Below are 14386 nucleotides of genomic sequence, written 5' to 3'. Positions count from 1 at the left end.
TTTCACCTCAGCAATCTCCCTCTCTGTGCTCGCCGCTCTGCTCGGACATGGTTTGCAGGGTCCCCTTAGTAGAGTGAGTGCTTCTCTGGGTTAACCACTTTTGCAGATCCTGCTTTATGTAAGGGCCTGCCTCTCCTCTCCATTCAAGAAATGATTGGCATTTTACAAGGAAACTTTTATTGAAAGGAAAGTGATAGCAAAGCAAAAAAAGCAGGATCTGTGGATTCTATTAGATTGAAACAGTTAAGAGACTCTCCCCTCAGTCCGGTGTTGAATAAGTCAATCTGCAGATGTGAAGATCAGAGGTGGTATTCAGCCAGTTCAGGCAAATCAGTATCAGCAACTGCTGGTGGGCCTGCAGTTATAAGAAGCCGTTCTCAGGCATCCCTCGCTGGACGCTCCGGAGCTGAGATAAACAGATGATCCTCCCCTCTTTCATTCCCAGGAAGGTAAATCAAAGCACAGGTTAGATAGGCACCAGGAAGGAGGTTATAAACTGAGGAATGCCTACAGGCCCCTTCCCCACCAGAATGGCAGCATTCTATGGTACCTGAGACCAATAGAATTAGCTGTAACCATTGCAGCATGAGAAACTGACTTTAGAAATACTCATATTCGTCACTTTGCATATATTTGAAATTCTGAAGAAGCACTGTTAATCTTTGGCATATTGACAAATAAAGCTTTTAAACCATCTGAGTTATTGCAAGAAAAATTTGGATTGCCTAAAACTGCAGACTAAGTAATATATTCAATTAAACCATATTTTAATTTCTAATTTGGTCCAGTCTTATTACTTCTAAACTTCTTGAATTATTATCAAAATTGAGTGTATTGATTCAGATTGGCTGCTACCCAGGACTTCTGTAATAAATAAAAATACTTTGCCCCAGATGTCTAATCGGTTCAGATGGTTTCCACTAAGTTCTTGGGAGGGTTCACAGTCATTTTGCAGCCAGTTCTGTTGAGTGTTTTCTTGTTAACCACCATCATCAGACGCTGATGCAAGCACTTGACACAATTTACCCAGAAGAGCCCATCAGCTGATCCAGATTGCTCTCCGGTTACAAACAATGGCATCTATCAGGATCCCAAAAGCCTTCTTTATCTACCTTCTGGATTGAGATTAACTGAGTTCCAGATGCCTCCAGCTGTTGTTTAGAAGAGTTGTGAATTAAGTTAGAATCTTTACCCAGATTTTGCTTTATTCCATGTCATGCTTAGATTCTTTGATTAGTTTTATTAGTTAGGTTTCATTGTAATTTGTTTCTTGTCCCAAAGTCATTGAAAGTCGAATGGCATACAAATGTAATATACTATTACATAGTAATATTACTATTACATGCACATTAGATTTAAGGCACCTGTTGGAAGAAATGTCCATCTGGGTCAGTGGTGGGTTTCGAATTTTTTTACTACTGGTTCTGTGGGTGTGGCTTGGCGGGCGTGGCATGGCATGGCTTGGTGAGCATGGCAGGGGAAGAATACTGTAAAATCTCCATTCCCACCCCACTCAAGGGGAAGGTTACTGCAAAATCCCCATTTCCTCCCAATCAGCTGGGACTTGGGAGGCAGAGAATAGATGGGGGCAGGGCCAGTCAGAATTTTTACTACCGGTTCTCTGAACTGGTCAGAACCTGCTGAAACCCACCTCTGATCTGGGTTCAATTCCAAGTGGGAAGAAAGACACTGGAAACATGGAGACTGCTTGGAAGGATGGTTTAATAGAGCAGAACCATTAAGCACATGGTCCTGGTGCAGCTGAACACATGGAGTGGAGTGAGATATATTTATATCCTCTCTTGGGCCTTGCAAATATATCCTATTGGTTGTCAGACTCCCAGGGGCTATGCAGGGGTCCAGATGACCTTGTAGGCTGTCTGTGTCCCAGGCTTGATTGAATCTTGCTGGGTGACGATGTAATGAAGAGGCTTGTGTTCTGAAAGGGTGCTGGGCAATTCCTATTATGTCTTAATGGCTTTGTCCTGGTTTGGATCTTGAGTGAGGGCTAATCCTATCACCCTGGAGCTGAAGACCTTTTGTCTTATAGATAGGATGGCCCAGTCTTTCTGGAGCTATTAACAAAGGTGGGAGCTGGTTTCCAAAAGCATGTTTCTCCTTTTCTCATCCAGGGAGGTATAATATTCTGCCTTTTTAATATTTCCTAGAATATTTCATTCTTCTAAGAGGGGTGGGTGTTAACTTTCTTCACAGCAAATTTCAACAAATTTAGCAAGGCACAAGGCAGTTTCCATGAACCTTCAGATAAAGGAGTACAAGAGGGTATTTCTCAAAAATATTACACTGAAATCAAATTTTAAGGAGAAAAAATAGGGAGCAGTTTAGGAAACCATTGTGGATGCATAGGGAACTTTCAGTTGCAGTAAGAATAATTACTATGAAACAATACCAACAATTTGCTCGCCTTTGCATAAATGTTTTAAAAGAACTTTTAAAAAGGGATAGCACACAAAATAATCTTAGGTTTATATACTAAAAACAATATAATGGTTAGTTGCAGGACGGGAGAAAAGGAAAGGGTAAACTGATTGCTTGGAGGTGACAGGATCATGACATGGGATATGGAGAGAGTAGAGCTTCTCAAATCTTTATTGACTTCAATCTTCTTCCAAGGGAAACTGTAATCAAAGGGACTTAACGGGAACAATTTACACAAGGGACTAGTAGCAAACTAAGGAGAGAATGGATAAGGAGCATTACTAAGAAAGTCTCCAGGATCAGAATCACATGCTAAACACGAACCAATCGTGTTGCAGTAACAAAACATACATACACATATAGATAAAAATTATTTTCTCTCAGACCTAGGAAGCAGGCAATGGCAGACCACTTCCAAAATACTTTGCTGAGAAAATTGCAGGGACTAGTCAAGACATTACCAGGAGTCCATACTGAGTAGAAGGCATTAAACACATTTTTTAAAAAGGAAAGATGACTAATACGTGGTAAAGATTTAATGCTTTGTTTATATTTGTGTATGGGTGGGATGTATCTGTACCTTTTGTTACATCTGTACCTTGGGATACATCTGTACCTTTTGTTTGTTGTTATCTTTTGGCACTTTTGTACTTTTTGCAAATATTCAAGCAGCAAAGGCGATTAATTACAAAAGGGTGCTCCAACCAAATCGGACAAGACCTCGCCGGACCTTCGCCCTACGCTAAACAGGAGGAGGAGGGGCCAGCAAAGCGAAAGGAAAATCCGACGCGCTCTCATGATCCTGTGGCCGTGCGCCCTCTTAATCCTGCTTCCCTTTCTTGAGGATGGCTCCCGCTCCGAATTTGCACCGGCAAATCTCTCCCTCCCCTTTCGCAATCCCAGGGGCAGCGAGTGGAAGAAAGAAAGGGCCTTGCGGGTAGGTACGAAAGGACGCAAAGGCCCCTTCCATCCCCGCCACCCCTTTTTCGTGCGCAGGCTCCGCTTTTCGGCTTCCTCTTCTGTTTTTACTCCGCCTGCCGGTTCCCCAGTAGGCAAGGTGTTGCTCTTTAAACTCCGGGGCCCGAGCGCCCTCTTCCTTTTGCCCGGTTCACTTAGTTCAGAGGGTTTGAAGGTCTTTTTTATACAGGAATGCAAAACCAGCGACCCCATTTCCAAGTGGCCAAGAGTTTTCCCATTTAATAACGGGGATTAGGAAGGAAGGAAGGACGGTAGTTAGATTAAAATGGGAATTAGTACGAAAAGGCTGTTTTTCCCTACTTGGTGTTAAATAGAAGTCTGTATGAAGTAATTAGAAGCTCTCTGGGCGGCTCACAATAAAACCTCTCCTGCATAGGTTTTCCATTTTTTTAAAAAATGAAAGATTGGAAAAACTATGCAGGAGAGCTGCATTATGAAGAACTGAAGAAAGGCTTGAAATACAAAATATATTCTCAAAACACGGCACGTATGAAAAGTCAACCATTTTCGCAAGTGCTTGTTCGCTTCAGAAGTCTGCAATTGGCAGAAACCCTGAGATGTATTGAATGGCTTAAGTGTAGTTATTTGAAAATTGTTTGGCTATAATTATATATATATAATTATATATATATATATGGTCTATTTATTTTTCCAGGAAAGTATTAAGAGAATTAAGCATTGGAATTCATTATCATTCGGTGACAATATCACTGCTTTGTACGGAATAAATCAGTTTTCTCACTTGTCTCCTGAAGAATTTAAAGGTACAGAACATATTACCAAGTGAATTTTTTGCCAGTGGTACCACTTTATCCTGGATAAATGTATACTGAGGATTTGATATCATCCTTAGAAGTTTCAAAAAGACAAAGACAGTGCATTGAACACAATGTTGGATCACTATTGCTGTAAAAATGATCTGATTAGAATTAAATTAAAATGTATTAAGTGTTTGCTTTCAAAACAAGATATTTGTGCTGATTGTAGTTGTGATAAAGTCAAAATAAATAAATTGTTTTTATATTAAAGCTATTTACCTACAAAGTAGACCTTCTAAAGTTCCCAGATACGTTCCTCAAGTTGCATTACAAGGAACAGACTCACCCTTGCCAGCAAAGTTTGATTGGAGGGACAAGAATGTTGTTACAGAAGTGAGAAACCAAAGACAGGTAAACTGTCCATTTCTTTTTATTTAATCTCAGTGTTATTATTTATATAATACATATTTTAATTCAGCCTTACAGTGTAATTAGAGGAGCTATAATTTATAGGGAAAAATATTTCTCCATTCTTTTCAAGTTAGTGTTGTAATGCATTATGTCTTAATTTGTCTGGTGCAGCTTTTACTTATGGTAGTTTGTTTTTATTACTTGGGAGCTGAAGGCAGTGTACAGAGTTCTTTCCCTCATTCTCATTTAATCTTTACCACAAACCTGTGACATAAGGGACCCGGTTTGTCCAGGTGATCTGCATGGAATTGGCTCATGATTGGCTCAAAGTGACTTGAGTAAACTCTATGCCTGACTAGAGACTAGGTTTTTAAAATTATATTGCAGCAGTCTGAAAGTGCTTAGAAAAAAACTTCTGCACTTAAAAAAACCCCAACCAATATTCCACTTCTCTGAAAGGAATCAAAATTTTCTTGAAAAATAGATTGAATACTATATGTAATCAGAAAAACATTATACATAAAAAAATCATAAATAGTGCAGTGGGATAACATAATAGGTATAGTAAACATGCTTTCTTAAACTCTTATTCAAAGAATAATACCCATGGGATTTTTTTTTTCTTTCAGTGTGGTGCCTGCTGGGCTTTCAGTATTGTTAGTGGAATAGAATCTGCTTATGCAATTAAAAGAAATACTCTGGAAAAACTCAGTGTACAGCAAGTCATTGACTGTTCATATAATAATTATGGTTGCAATGGGGGTTCAACTATTAGTGCGCTGAGTTGGCTAAATAAGGTATTTATTTAAAATTTTTATTGATAAATTTGTTTGTGAAGAGAAGACAAAACTTAGAATTATTTTTAAAAATAACTTTGGTCGAACTTGATGTCATACTAATGCAAAAATTACCCTCCACTGCTCCATTAATTTTTCAAGCCATGGATTGAAAATGGCTATATTTACCATGTGCCTCAGGCATTACATAAATTCTTCAAATATTTTCTACAAAACCCTTTAGAAATAGGAATTTAGAACAGTTTTAGATTCCTGATCTCTTTCTCTTCATAGTATGCAATACAAGAAAAAAGGAATTTCATGCTTGTTTGACTGCAATATTATTTGGCCCTCTTGCATAGAACCTATGAAAGATAACTTTGAAAAGCATAAATATAGATATTTAATTATGAATCATTGATTTTTTTCCCCCCCTGAAGACACATGTGAAACTGGTGAGAGATTCAAAGTATCTGTTTAAAGCTCATACAGGATTGTGCCATTACTTCAGACGTTCTGATTTTGGAATCTCAATAACAGATTATCTTGCATATGATCTAAGGTAAAAGTTAATATGTTTTTTTTTCTTGACTGTCTTAAGGTAGAGAAGCACTGGTCTTCCAGATGTTTCAGCTTCATCTGATTTGTGTGATGATGGACAGTTGGAGTCATGTTCAGAAATTGGTTCTATAGCAATAGGGAATTGGTATATTGAACAACATAAATACAGGTAGTCCTTGATTAATGATCAGTTGCTTAACAAGCAGTTGAAGTTATGACAGACTTCAGAAAAGCAGTTATGATCTATCCTTGAAATTATGACCACCGAATCCACCCCCTACAGTCACATCACAGTGGTGCTTGGCAGCCAGCTCATATTTATGACTAGTTGCACTGTCTCACAGTTTGAATAGAATAGAATAACAGAGTTGGAAGGGACCTTGGAGGTCTTCTAGTCCAACCCCCTGCTTAGGCAGGAAGCCCTACAACACTTCAGACAAATGGTTATCTAATCTCTTCTTAAAAACTTCCAGTGTTGGAGCATTTACAACTTCTGGAGGCAAGTTGTTACACTGATTAACTGTCAGGAAATGTCTTCTTAGTTCTATTTCTATATTTTCAACTCACATTTAGATGTTAAGTAAAAGAATTAATTAAAATACTACTAGAACTGACCTTTTTAGTAGCTAATTAATATCATTACAACTTTTACAACATTACAAAAAATATGTCTGTTGTAATACAAATTGATAAACGTATTTAAAATATTGCCTTTATTCTACAGCCAATATATATGTTTGACAGTTTTTAAAAAAGAATATTGCAAGCATATAGAGTTATTCGGAATATTGTAATGCATAAAATAACAGGCTTTGGTACAGTTCTTAATTGTGTGAGAAATTGTATATCAAATAAATTTCTCTTTAGAGACTAAATAGTTCTACATACCACTTCAGACAAATGGTTATCCAATATATTCTTTTAAAAAAACACTTCCAGAGTTGGAGCATTCACAACTTCTGGAGGCAAGTTGTTCCATTGATTAATTGTTCTAACTGTCAGGAAATTTCTCCTTAGTTCTAGGTTGCTTCTCTCCTTGATTAGTTTCCACCCATTGCTTTTTGTCCTGCCCTCAGAGACTAGGAGAATAGCTTGACTCCCTCTTCTTTGTGGCAGCCCCTGAGATATTGGAACATTGCTATCATGTCACCCCTAGTCCTTCTTTTCATTAAACTAGACATACCCAGTTCCTGCAACCGTTCTTCATATGTCTTAGCCTCCAGTCCCCTAATCATCTTTGTTGCTCTTCTCTGCACTCTTTCTAGAGTCTCCACATCTTTTTTACATCGTGGCGACCAAAACTGAATGCAATATTCCAAGTGTGGCCTTATCAAGGCATTATAAAGTATTAACACTTCATGTGATCTTGATTCTATCCCTCTATTTATGCAGCCTAAAACTGTGTTCGCTTTTTGGCAGCTGCTGCACACTGCTGGCTCATATTTAAATGGTTGTCCACTCCAAGATCCCTCTCACAGTTACTACTATTGAGCGAGAGACCACATATACTGTACCTGTGCATTTTGTTTTTCTTTCCTAAATGTAGAACCTTACTTTTTTTACCATTGAATTTCATTTTATTAGATAGCGCCCAATTTTCAAGTCTGTCCTTCTGTATCTTAAGCCTATCTTCTGGAGTGTTGGCTATTCCTGCTAGCTTTGTGCCGTCTGCAAGTTTGATAAGTTCCCCATCTATCCCCTCATCCAAATCATTGATGAAGATGTTGAAGAGTACTGGGCCTAAAACAGAACCTTGGGGTATCCCACTGCATACTTCCCTCCATGTAGATGCAGTTCCGTTGAGGACTACATGTTGAGTGCAGTTAGTCAGCCAGTTATGAATCCATCTGGTGGTGATGCTGTCTAACCCACATTTTTCTATTTTATTTAGTTAGGCACTTCATCAAATGCCTAACTGAAGTCCAAGTAAATTATATCGACAGCATTCCTCTGGTCCACTAATTTTGTCACTTTGTCAAAGAATGCAATAAGATTAGTCTGGCATTTTGACAAACCCATGTTGGCTTTTGGCTATTACTTCGTTTGCTTCTAGGCGTTCTTTGATTTGTTGCTTAATTATCTTTTCCAGAATCTTCCCTGATATTGAGGTCAGGCTGATAGGTCTGTAGTTTCCTGGATGTATTCTTTTCCCTTTTTGAAGATGGGAACTACATCAGCTCTTTTCCAGTCCTCTGACAGTTCCCCGGTACTCCAGGATCTTTGAAACATATAATTCAGTGGTTCTGAGGTCACGTCTGCTAGTTCCTTCAGAACCTTGGGGTGTAATCTATCTGGTCCTGGCGATTTGAACTTGTCTAGGATAGACAGGTGCTCACTTACAATTTTCTTCCCTATTTTAACTTGTGTTCCTAATCTGTTTTTTGTGGTGCTGTTTTTGATAGGTTGGACTGTTTTTCTCTTTGTGTAAAGACAGTTGCAAAAAATCAGTTAAGTAGTTCTGCTTTCCCACTGTTGCTTGTCACCTTCCTGCCACTTTCTCCCAGCAACAGACCAATTGTCTCCTTGACTTTTCTCTTGTTTTTAACATGTTGGAAGAAGCTTTTTTTGTTATTTTTTACTTTCATCGCAAGCCTTTGTTCATTGTGAGCCTTAGTTTTCCTCACTTCATATTTGCAGGCTCGGTCTATTTGCTGATATTCTGCCTTAATTATGTGCCCCTCTTTCCACTTTTTATGGTTGCTGTTTTTGTCTTTCAATTTGTCAGAGAATTCTTTGTGCAGCCATGCTGGTTTCTTTTGATAGCTGTTATTTTTCTTCTTCTTCTTGGTATTGTGCTAGACTGGGCTTTTATGATTTTACTTTTCAAAATTTTCCAAGCTTCTTTTTTTGAATATATATTTTATTGGTACATTTTTTTCTTTAAAAACATAAAAAAATCCATGTCTATCTGAACAGCGTGTTGTTCTGGGCATAATTACTTTTGCGTAAAGGTACAACAATAACCATAATCATACTAGTAATCTTAATAAACATATCAATATTAATCATAAAATAATAAAACAATTAGTTTGTCCATCTTACAATATTTTCAATACAATTTTTTTATTATCTCTTTGAATCTTTTTAAATTCTAACCTCTGTTTTTGTTAGTTAACCATTGGTAAAATATATCCCATGTTAAAAAGTATTCTGTTTCTTCCTTTTCTTTTATCTTAAGTGTTAATCTATCCATCTCAGCACATTCTAATCTTTTTTTATTACACTTTCGTCTGTCGGGACCTCTTCATTTTTCCATTGTTGTGCAAACACTATTCTTGCTGCTGTTACTACATGCAAAATTAAACATGTATTCCCTTTATTATACTGTTCTGGTAGTATCCCCAGCAGAAATATTTCTGGTTTCAAATCTATGTGTTTTATCATTTATTCTAACCAAGTTACGTATTTTAGATACATAACTCTCAACTCACTCTTCACCTCATTATGATTCTTTGTTATCACCTCCTGTAAGGATTGAAACAGGATCATCACATCTTTTTGAAATTAATTTGATTTATCTGCTTGTAACATGCTCTCTATCGTTCTTTGACTTGATTGGCTTGATGCTGCAGATGATGCTGCAGATGTTGTTTTCTTTCCTAATTTGCTTAAATTTGGATTTCTTGCCATTTTTGCTTGTATCTACTTATGTCTATTAACCAGGTTAATGGAACCTTAATTTAGTAAAATACACCACAATTATCTCCTAGCCCCCAACCAACTCTTAACCCCCCTGTTTTAAACCAAGGAAAGGACACTCTTTTCTCTTCCTATTCCCACCAGTATCGCAATCTTATAATTTTTATAATCCACCAGATCAGTCCAAAAATTTATCCAAAATAGCATGAAATATTTCTTTGCAAATAATTATTTTCCTTTCTTCTTCTCTCAGTAACTATTATCTGTAATCCTCAAAGCCCATCGATACCCCAGGACGTTGCAGCTCTCAGTTCACTGTTCAAACTGTACTCACTCTCAGTCTCCCCCACTTACAGTCAGCAGCTCCTCCCAGCAACCTCTGGGAAGTTCAAATGCAATGGAGGCGGGCTCACTCTACCTTTGTCCTCTCTACTCCCTCTCAGTCATGTATTAACAAGCAGTTCTGTTCAGGCAAGGAAAGATACTCCCCAAGAACAGCAGAAAAATCAGATCTAAACATTCAGTTCCTCTTTCTTGTAACTGTAGGTAGTCTTCAACTTACAACAGTTTGTTTAGTAACCATTCAAAGTTACAACAGTAATGAAAAAAATTATTCTTGATCATTATTCACATTTACGACCACTGCAGAATCTCCATGTCACATGATTAAAATTCAGATGCTTGGCAAGTGGCATGTATTTATGACAGTTGCAGTGTTCTGGATCATGTGATCACTTTTTGTGATCTGACAATGTCAATGGGGAAGCCAAGTTTACTTAACAATTGTGTTACTAACTGAAGAACTTCAGTGACTCACTTAACTGTGGTAAGAAAGCTCGTAAAATGGGGCAAAACTCACTTATCAAGTGTCCCACTTAAACAGAAATTTTGGGCTCGATTGTGGTTGTAAAGTCAAGGACTACTGTATATGAAAATGTAGTTGCAGCTGCTAGATAGACATAGAGCAGCCTAATGTAGAATAATCTATTCCCTGCATCCTTTCAACAAATGATTTAACTGACAGGTAAACCAGATAAATTGGATTGGGATTGGGTTGAGACTGGGAATTAAACACTATTAAATATGTGTTTACAAACTGCCTTGATTTAACAAAATGCCCCTTCTCTCCCACCCAATTCAGCAGACTTTGGATATTGCAGATCAGCAGTCCCCAACCAGGGACTGGTTCTGTGGAGAAAGGTTTTTCCACGACCCGGAGGGGGCATGATTTCATGTGCTTCCTGCAGATGGGGCTTTGCTTGTTTGTGCAGCCCAGTTTTCTGGCAAACCACAGATTGGTGCCTGTCCATGGACCATGGGTTGGGGACACCTAGAGTAAACAACTTCTGACTTTTGACTTCATCACCAAATAATGGAAAAACCTGTTTAATGAATCAGTCCACCCAAATTAAATTTTCATTTAACAAATATTTGCCTTTAATGGACACCCTCTCTCCCTGGCGCATTGCATTGAGGTTTTACTGCATTTGAATTAAATTTACGGAGTTGATTATACATTTTCCATGTTCTTTGCTTCATTTGAACAATATTTTTATTTAATTATTGGTGCAGTGATAGTAAATATTTCCTAATATAATTTCACTGGCACAAGTTACTCCAGTTTCTGAATAGACACAGGAATGGTCAGTTTCTTGATATGGATTGACCAGAACTGTTTTATGGCAGAGTGTGTTTTGAGTATTGCATTCTAACTACATATCATTATTTCTGTGTCTTACAGCAAACATGAAGATGAAATGATGAAGATGCTGATTAAATGGGGTCCTTTGTCAGTAGTTGTAGATGCACTTAGTTGGCAAGATTATCTTGGTGGTATCATACAACATCATTGTTCTAGTGGGAAACAAAATCATGCTGTGGTTGTAACTGGTTTTGATAGAACAGGTAAACTTTCATTTGTTTATTTTGTTATTTACTTCAATGCAAAATAGTTTTGTTTGCCATTCATTCATTCATTCATTCATTCATTCATTCATTCATTCATTTATGGGAAGGCCTTAAATACGTTCCTTGACTATTAATATACATATGTACAGTCCCTATAACAAATTGCTGTTAGTATGCCTGAAATTATATTATAAGATTAATTTCTCAATTTAATTCTATTGTTTCAGTTTTTATAAATATAAAGTCTGTACTTGGATACAGATACCTATACTGCATTTGTTCATACAGCCAGACCTCCACTTACAATTGCAATTGGACCCGAAAAGCAGTCTTCAGCAAAGTGGTTGTTAAGTGACATGCCATGTGACGGCTTTGCATAATGAGACACTAGCCTGGCCCACTTAATTTCATTTTTCATTTTATTAAATTTGTATACCGCCCTACTCCCGAAGGACTCAGGGCGGTGAACAGGCACGAAATAAAACACATAAATACAAAAGTTAAGGCATAATTAAAACCCAGTTAAATAATTTTTGCCCGAGACAATTTAAAACTCCCAATAATTTAAAACAAATTAAAATTTGAGTTTAAAAATTTAAAAGAAGGGGAAAAAATTAGGCCAGGCTGGCCTGCTGGAATAGGAGTGTCTTCAAAGCACGGCGGAAAGTGCGCAGATCCGGGATCCTCCGTATCTCCGGGGGGAGCTCGTTCCAGATAGTAGGTGCCCCCACAGAGAAGGCCCTCCCCCTAGGGGCCGCCAGTCGACATTGTTTGGCTGACAGCACCTGGAGGAGCCCCTCTCTCTGACAATTTCTTCCTAAGAAACCAGATTCCCTTTTTTAATTTTAAAAGGAAATGCGTAGATACTTAACAAAATCATTTTACAGGTAACATTCCCTATTGGATTGTACGGAACTCCTGGGGACAGACATGGGGAAGAAATGGCTATGCTCATGTTAAAATGGGTTCTAATATTTGTGGTAAGTTTTGATTTGTATTGAATTTAGATATGAATGATTTCCTACCTAGCACGTACTATAACAGTCTTTGTTACAGTTTGAATTTTCAGGTAGTATCTTGTTCAGTGGAAAACTAAGTTTTCTAATAACTGACCTTGAAGATCATTCAAATGCCTTCCTGAATATAGCTTAGACCCTTAATTACACTTGATTAATATAGCTATAAATTCAGCTTGTTAAACATTATATCCTAAATTGAGACAAAATTGCAATCAATTGTAAGCCCTTTTATTTACACATTGATATTACTATTAGTATACCTTATTATTAGTATTATACCTTCACTTATTTGAAGATAATTGTTTAAGGCTGTCCCCCTGAAAAATCTGCATGCTTAAAACTACTGAAAACTCCAGCGGGATGTTTAATGAAGGAACGGGGCTGAAGAGACATCATAGCAAAAGCTCTTAATGATCCCATATTTCTATAATTAAGACAAAAGCCAGGAAGCAGTTCTATTTGGCTGTCCTACTATGGGATAGTCTTAGACATGAGATTAGCACAACTGTGGTGGCCTTGGAGAAAATGATAACAGAGAAACTGCTCTGGAGACCCAGAGCTGTCAGAGTGCTGCTGTTAAGTATCAAGGGAGACCTCTTATATGTACAGTGACTTGATGTTGATAGTTAATGGCTGCATCAGATTATTACTGTTCATTTTAATTGTTGTATTAGTTATTTGAAGGTGTGCTAATCTGAATGTTTTATTGTCTTTACTTTGATATAGATGTTTATGTTTTGTGTTATATTTTGTAGATGTTCTATTGTTATTCTGTTAACTACTTAGGTTAAGAATAAGAGAAAAGTCAAAATTCTTTTTAAATGTAAAAAAATAATAGATTTTCTAACAATTAAATGGTAACTTTGTTTCTTGCTCTCTAGGTATTGCTGATTCAGTTTCTGCTGTATCTGTATGAATTAGATGCTAAGGATTTGTGGCAAATATTGCAGACACTAGTTTATAATGAAGAATTAAGAAAGGATTGTTGCCAATATTCAGATAGTATCAATCCTTGGATCTGAGAACAATCTTCCAGCCAGCTCCTCAAAACTAGTTGCTGATTTCACAGTTTATCCCTTTTTAATTATTGTTTGATCTACTTCCGGTAGCATATTAGAGCCATGGTGGCACAGTGATTAGAATGTAGTATTACAGGCTAACTGTCCACTGCCAGGGGTTCGATCCTGACCGGCTCAAGGTTGATTTAGCCTTCCATCTTTCCGAGGTCAGTAAAATGAAGACTCAGATTGTTGGGGCAGTATGTTGGCTCTGTAAACCATTTAGAGACAGCATATAATGAAAAAGCACTATGAACTGGTATATAAGTCTTAGTGCTATTGCTATATTGGCTATCCTGCAGAATGTATGAAGCAACTTCAAAAAATATTTTTTAGAAACTATTTTCTTTGATACTCTGCTACTACTGAGATTTATTTACTCTGTTTTGTAATCTTTTATATTCTACTGGAAAACTATTTGGGATTAGAAGCATATTTCTGTGTAGTTTTTGCTTTGCAAGTTGACACTTAAATTATGAATTTGATTCAAATTGAATAGAATCCTACAATAATTGGAATTGCCAATTTGGATAATAGGGGGTGGAAGCCTTTTATACATATATAGATATAATTCTGAAGTGTTTGCAATTAATAGTTGATCACAGTTATTTCTAACAGTTTTATAAGTTTTAATTAAATGTCTCAAAAGGTCATATGAAACTCTTTTTGTATATTCATGTCAATATCATCTGATATTTTTAATAATAAAGGTAAACATTAAAAAAAACTTACTTTCTTTGCATTTGAACTTCAAAAATTGCTCCATGATTTTCTACTTTAGTTCAGTAATAACTGAGAAAGAAATAGCCAGAAATCTATCATAATTGCAGATTAGCTAA

At 37.0% G+C, this 14386-nt stretch overlaps 1 protein-coding gene across 2 annotated transcripts; it reads left to right on the top strand.

Annotated features, from left to right (window-relative positions):
• Positions 1–2792: 2792 nt before the first annotated feature.
• CTSO (cathepsin O) lies at positions 2793–14274 on the top strand. Of its 2 annotated transcripts, none has more exons than XM_087875286.1 (9): positions 2793–2966; positions 3109–3376; positions 4073–4181; positions 4447–4586; positions 5216–5383; positions 5803–5924; positions 11304–11467; positions 12358–12450; positions 13371–14274. In XM_087875286.1, the coding sequence occupies exons 2-9, from the start codon at positions 3236–3238 to the stop codon at positions 13403–13405; spliced, it is 972 nt and encodes a 323-aa protein (XP_087731412.1). In that variant the 5' UTR covers positions 2793–2966; positions 3109–3235; the 3' UTR covers positions 13406–14274. The 2 variants fall into 2 exon arrangements, with proteins under 2 accessions (XP_087731412.1, XP_034288765.1); XM_034432874.3 differs by having other exon boundaries at positions 2824–2966; positions 3112–3376.
• The last annotated feature ends 112 nt before the right edge of the window (positions 14275–14386 follow it).

The sequence above is a fragment of the Pantherophis guttatus genome, chromosome 8 (genome assembly GCF_059756535.1).
Source record: "Pantherophis guttatus breed Tessera chromosome 8, ASM5975653v1, whole genome shotgun sequence".
NCBI lineage: Eukaryota > Metazoa > Chordata > Lepidosauria > Squamata > Colubridae > Pantherophis > Pantherophis guttatus.
The sequence above is the reverse complement of the archived record's forward strand: the minus strand, read 5'-3'. Positions and strand labels throughout refer to the sequence as shown.

Excerpts from the sequence above, each read along its gene's own strand:
- CTSO (XM_087875286.1), top strand. The coding sequence starts at position 3,236 with ATGATCCTGTGGCCGTGCGCCCTCTTAATCCTGCTTCCCTTTCTTGAG. Across the intron at positions 3,377-4,072 it reads AGAAAGAAAGGGCCTTGCGG|GAAAGTATTAAGAGAATTAA; the intron begins GTAGGTACGAAA and ends TTATTTTTCCAG. Across the intron at positions 4,587-5,215 it reads AAGTGAGAAACCAAAGACAG|TGTGGTGCCTGCTGGGCTTT; the intron begins GTAAACTGTCCA and ends TTTTTCTTTCAG.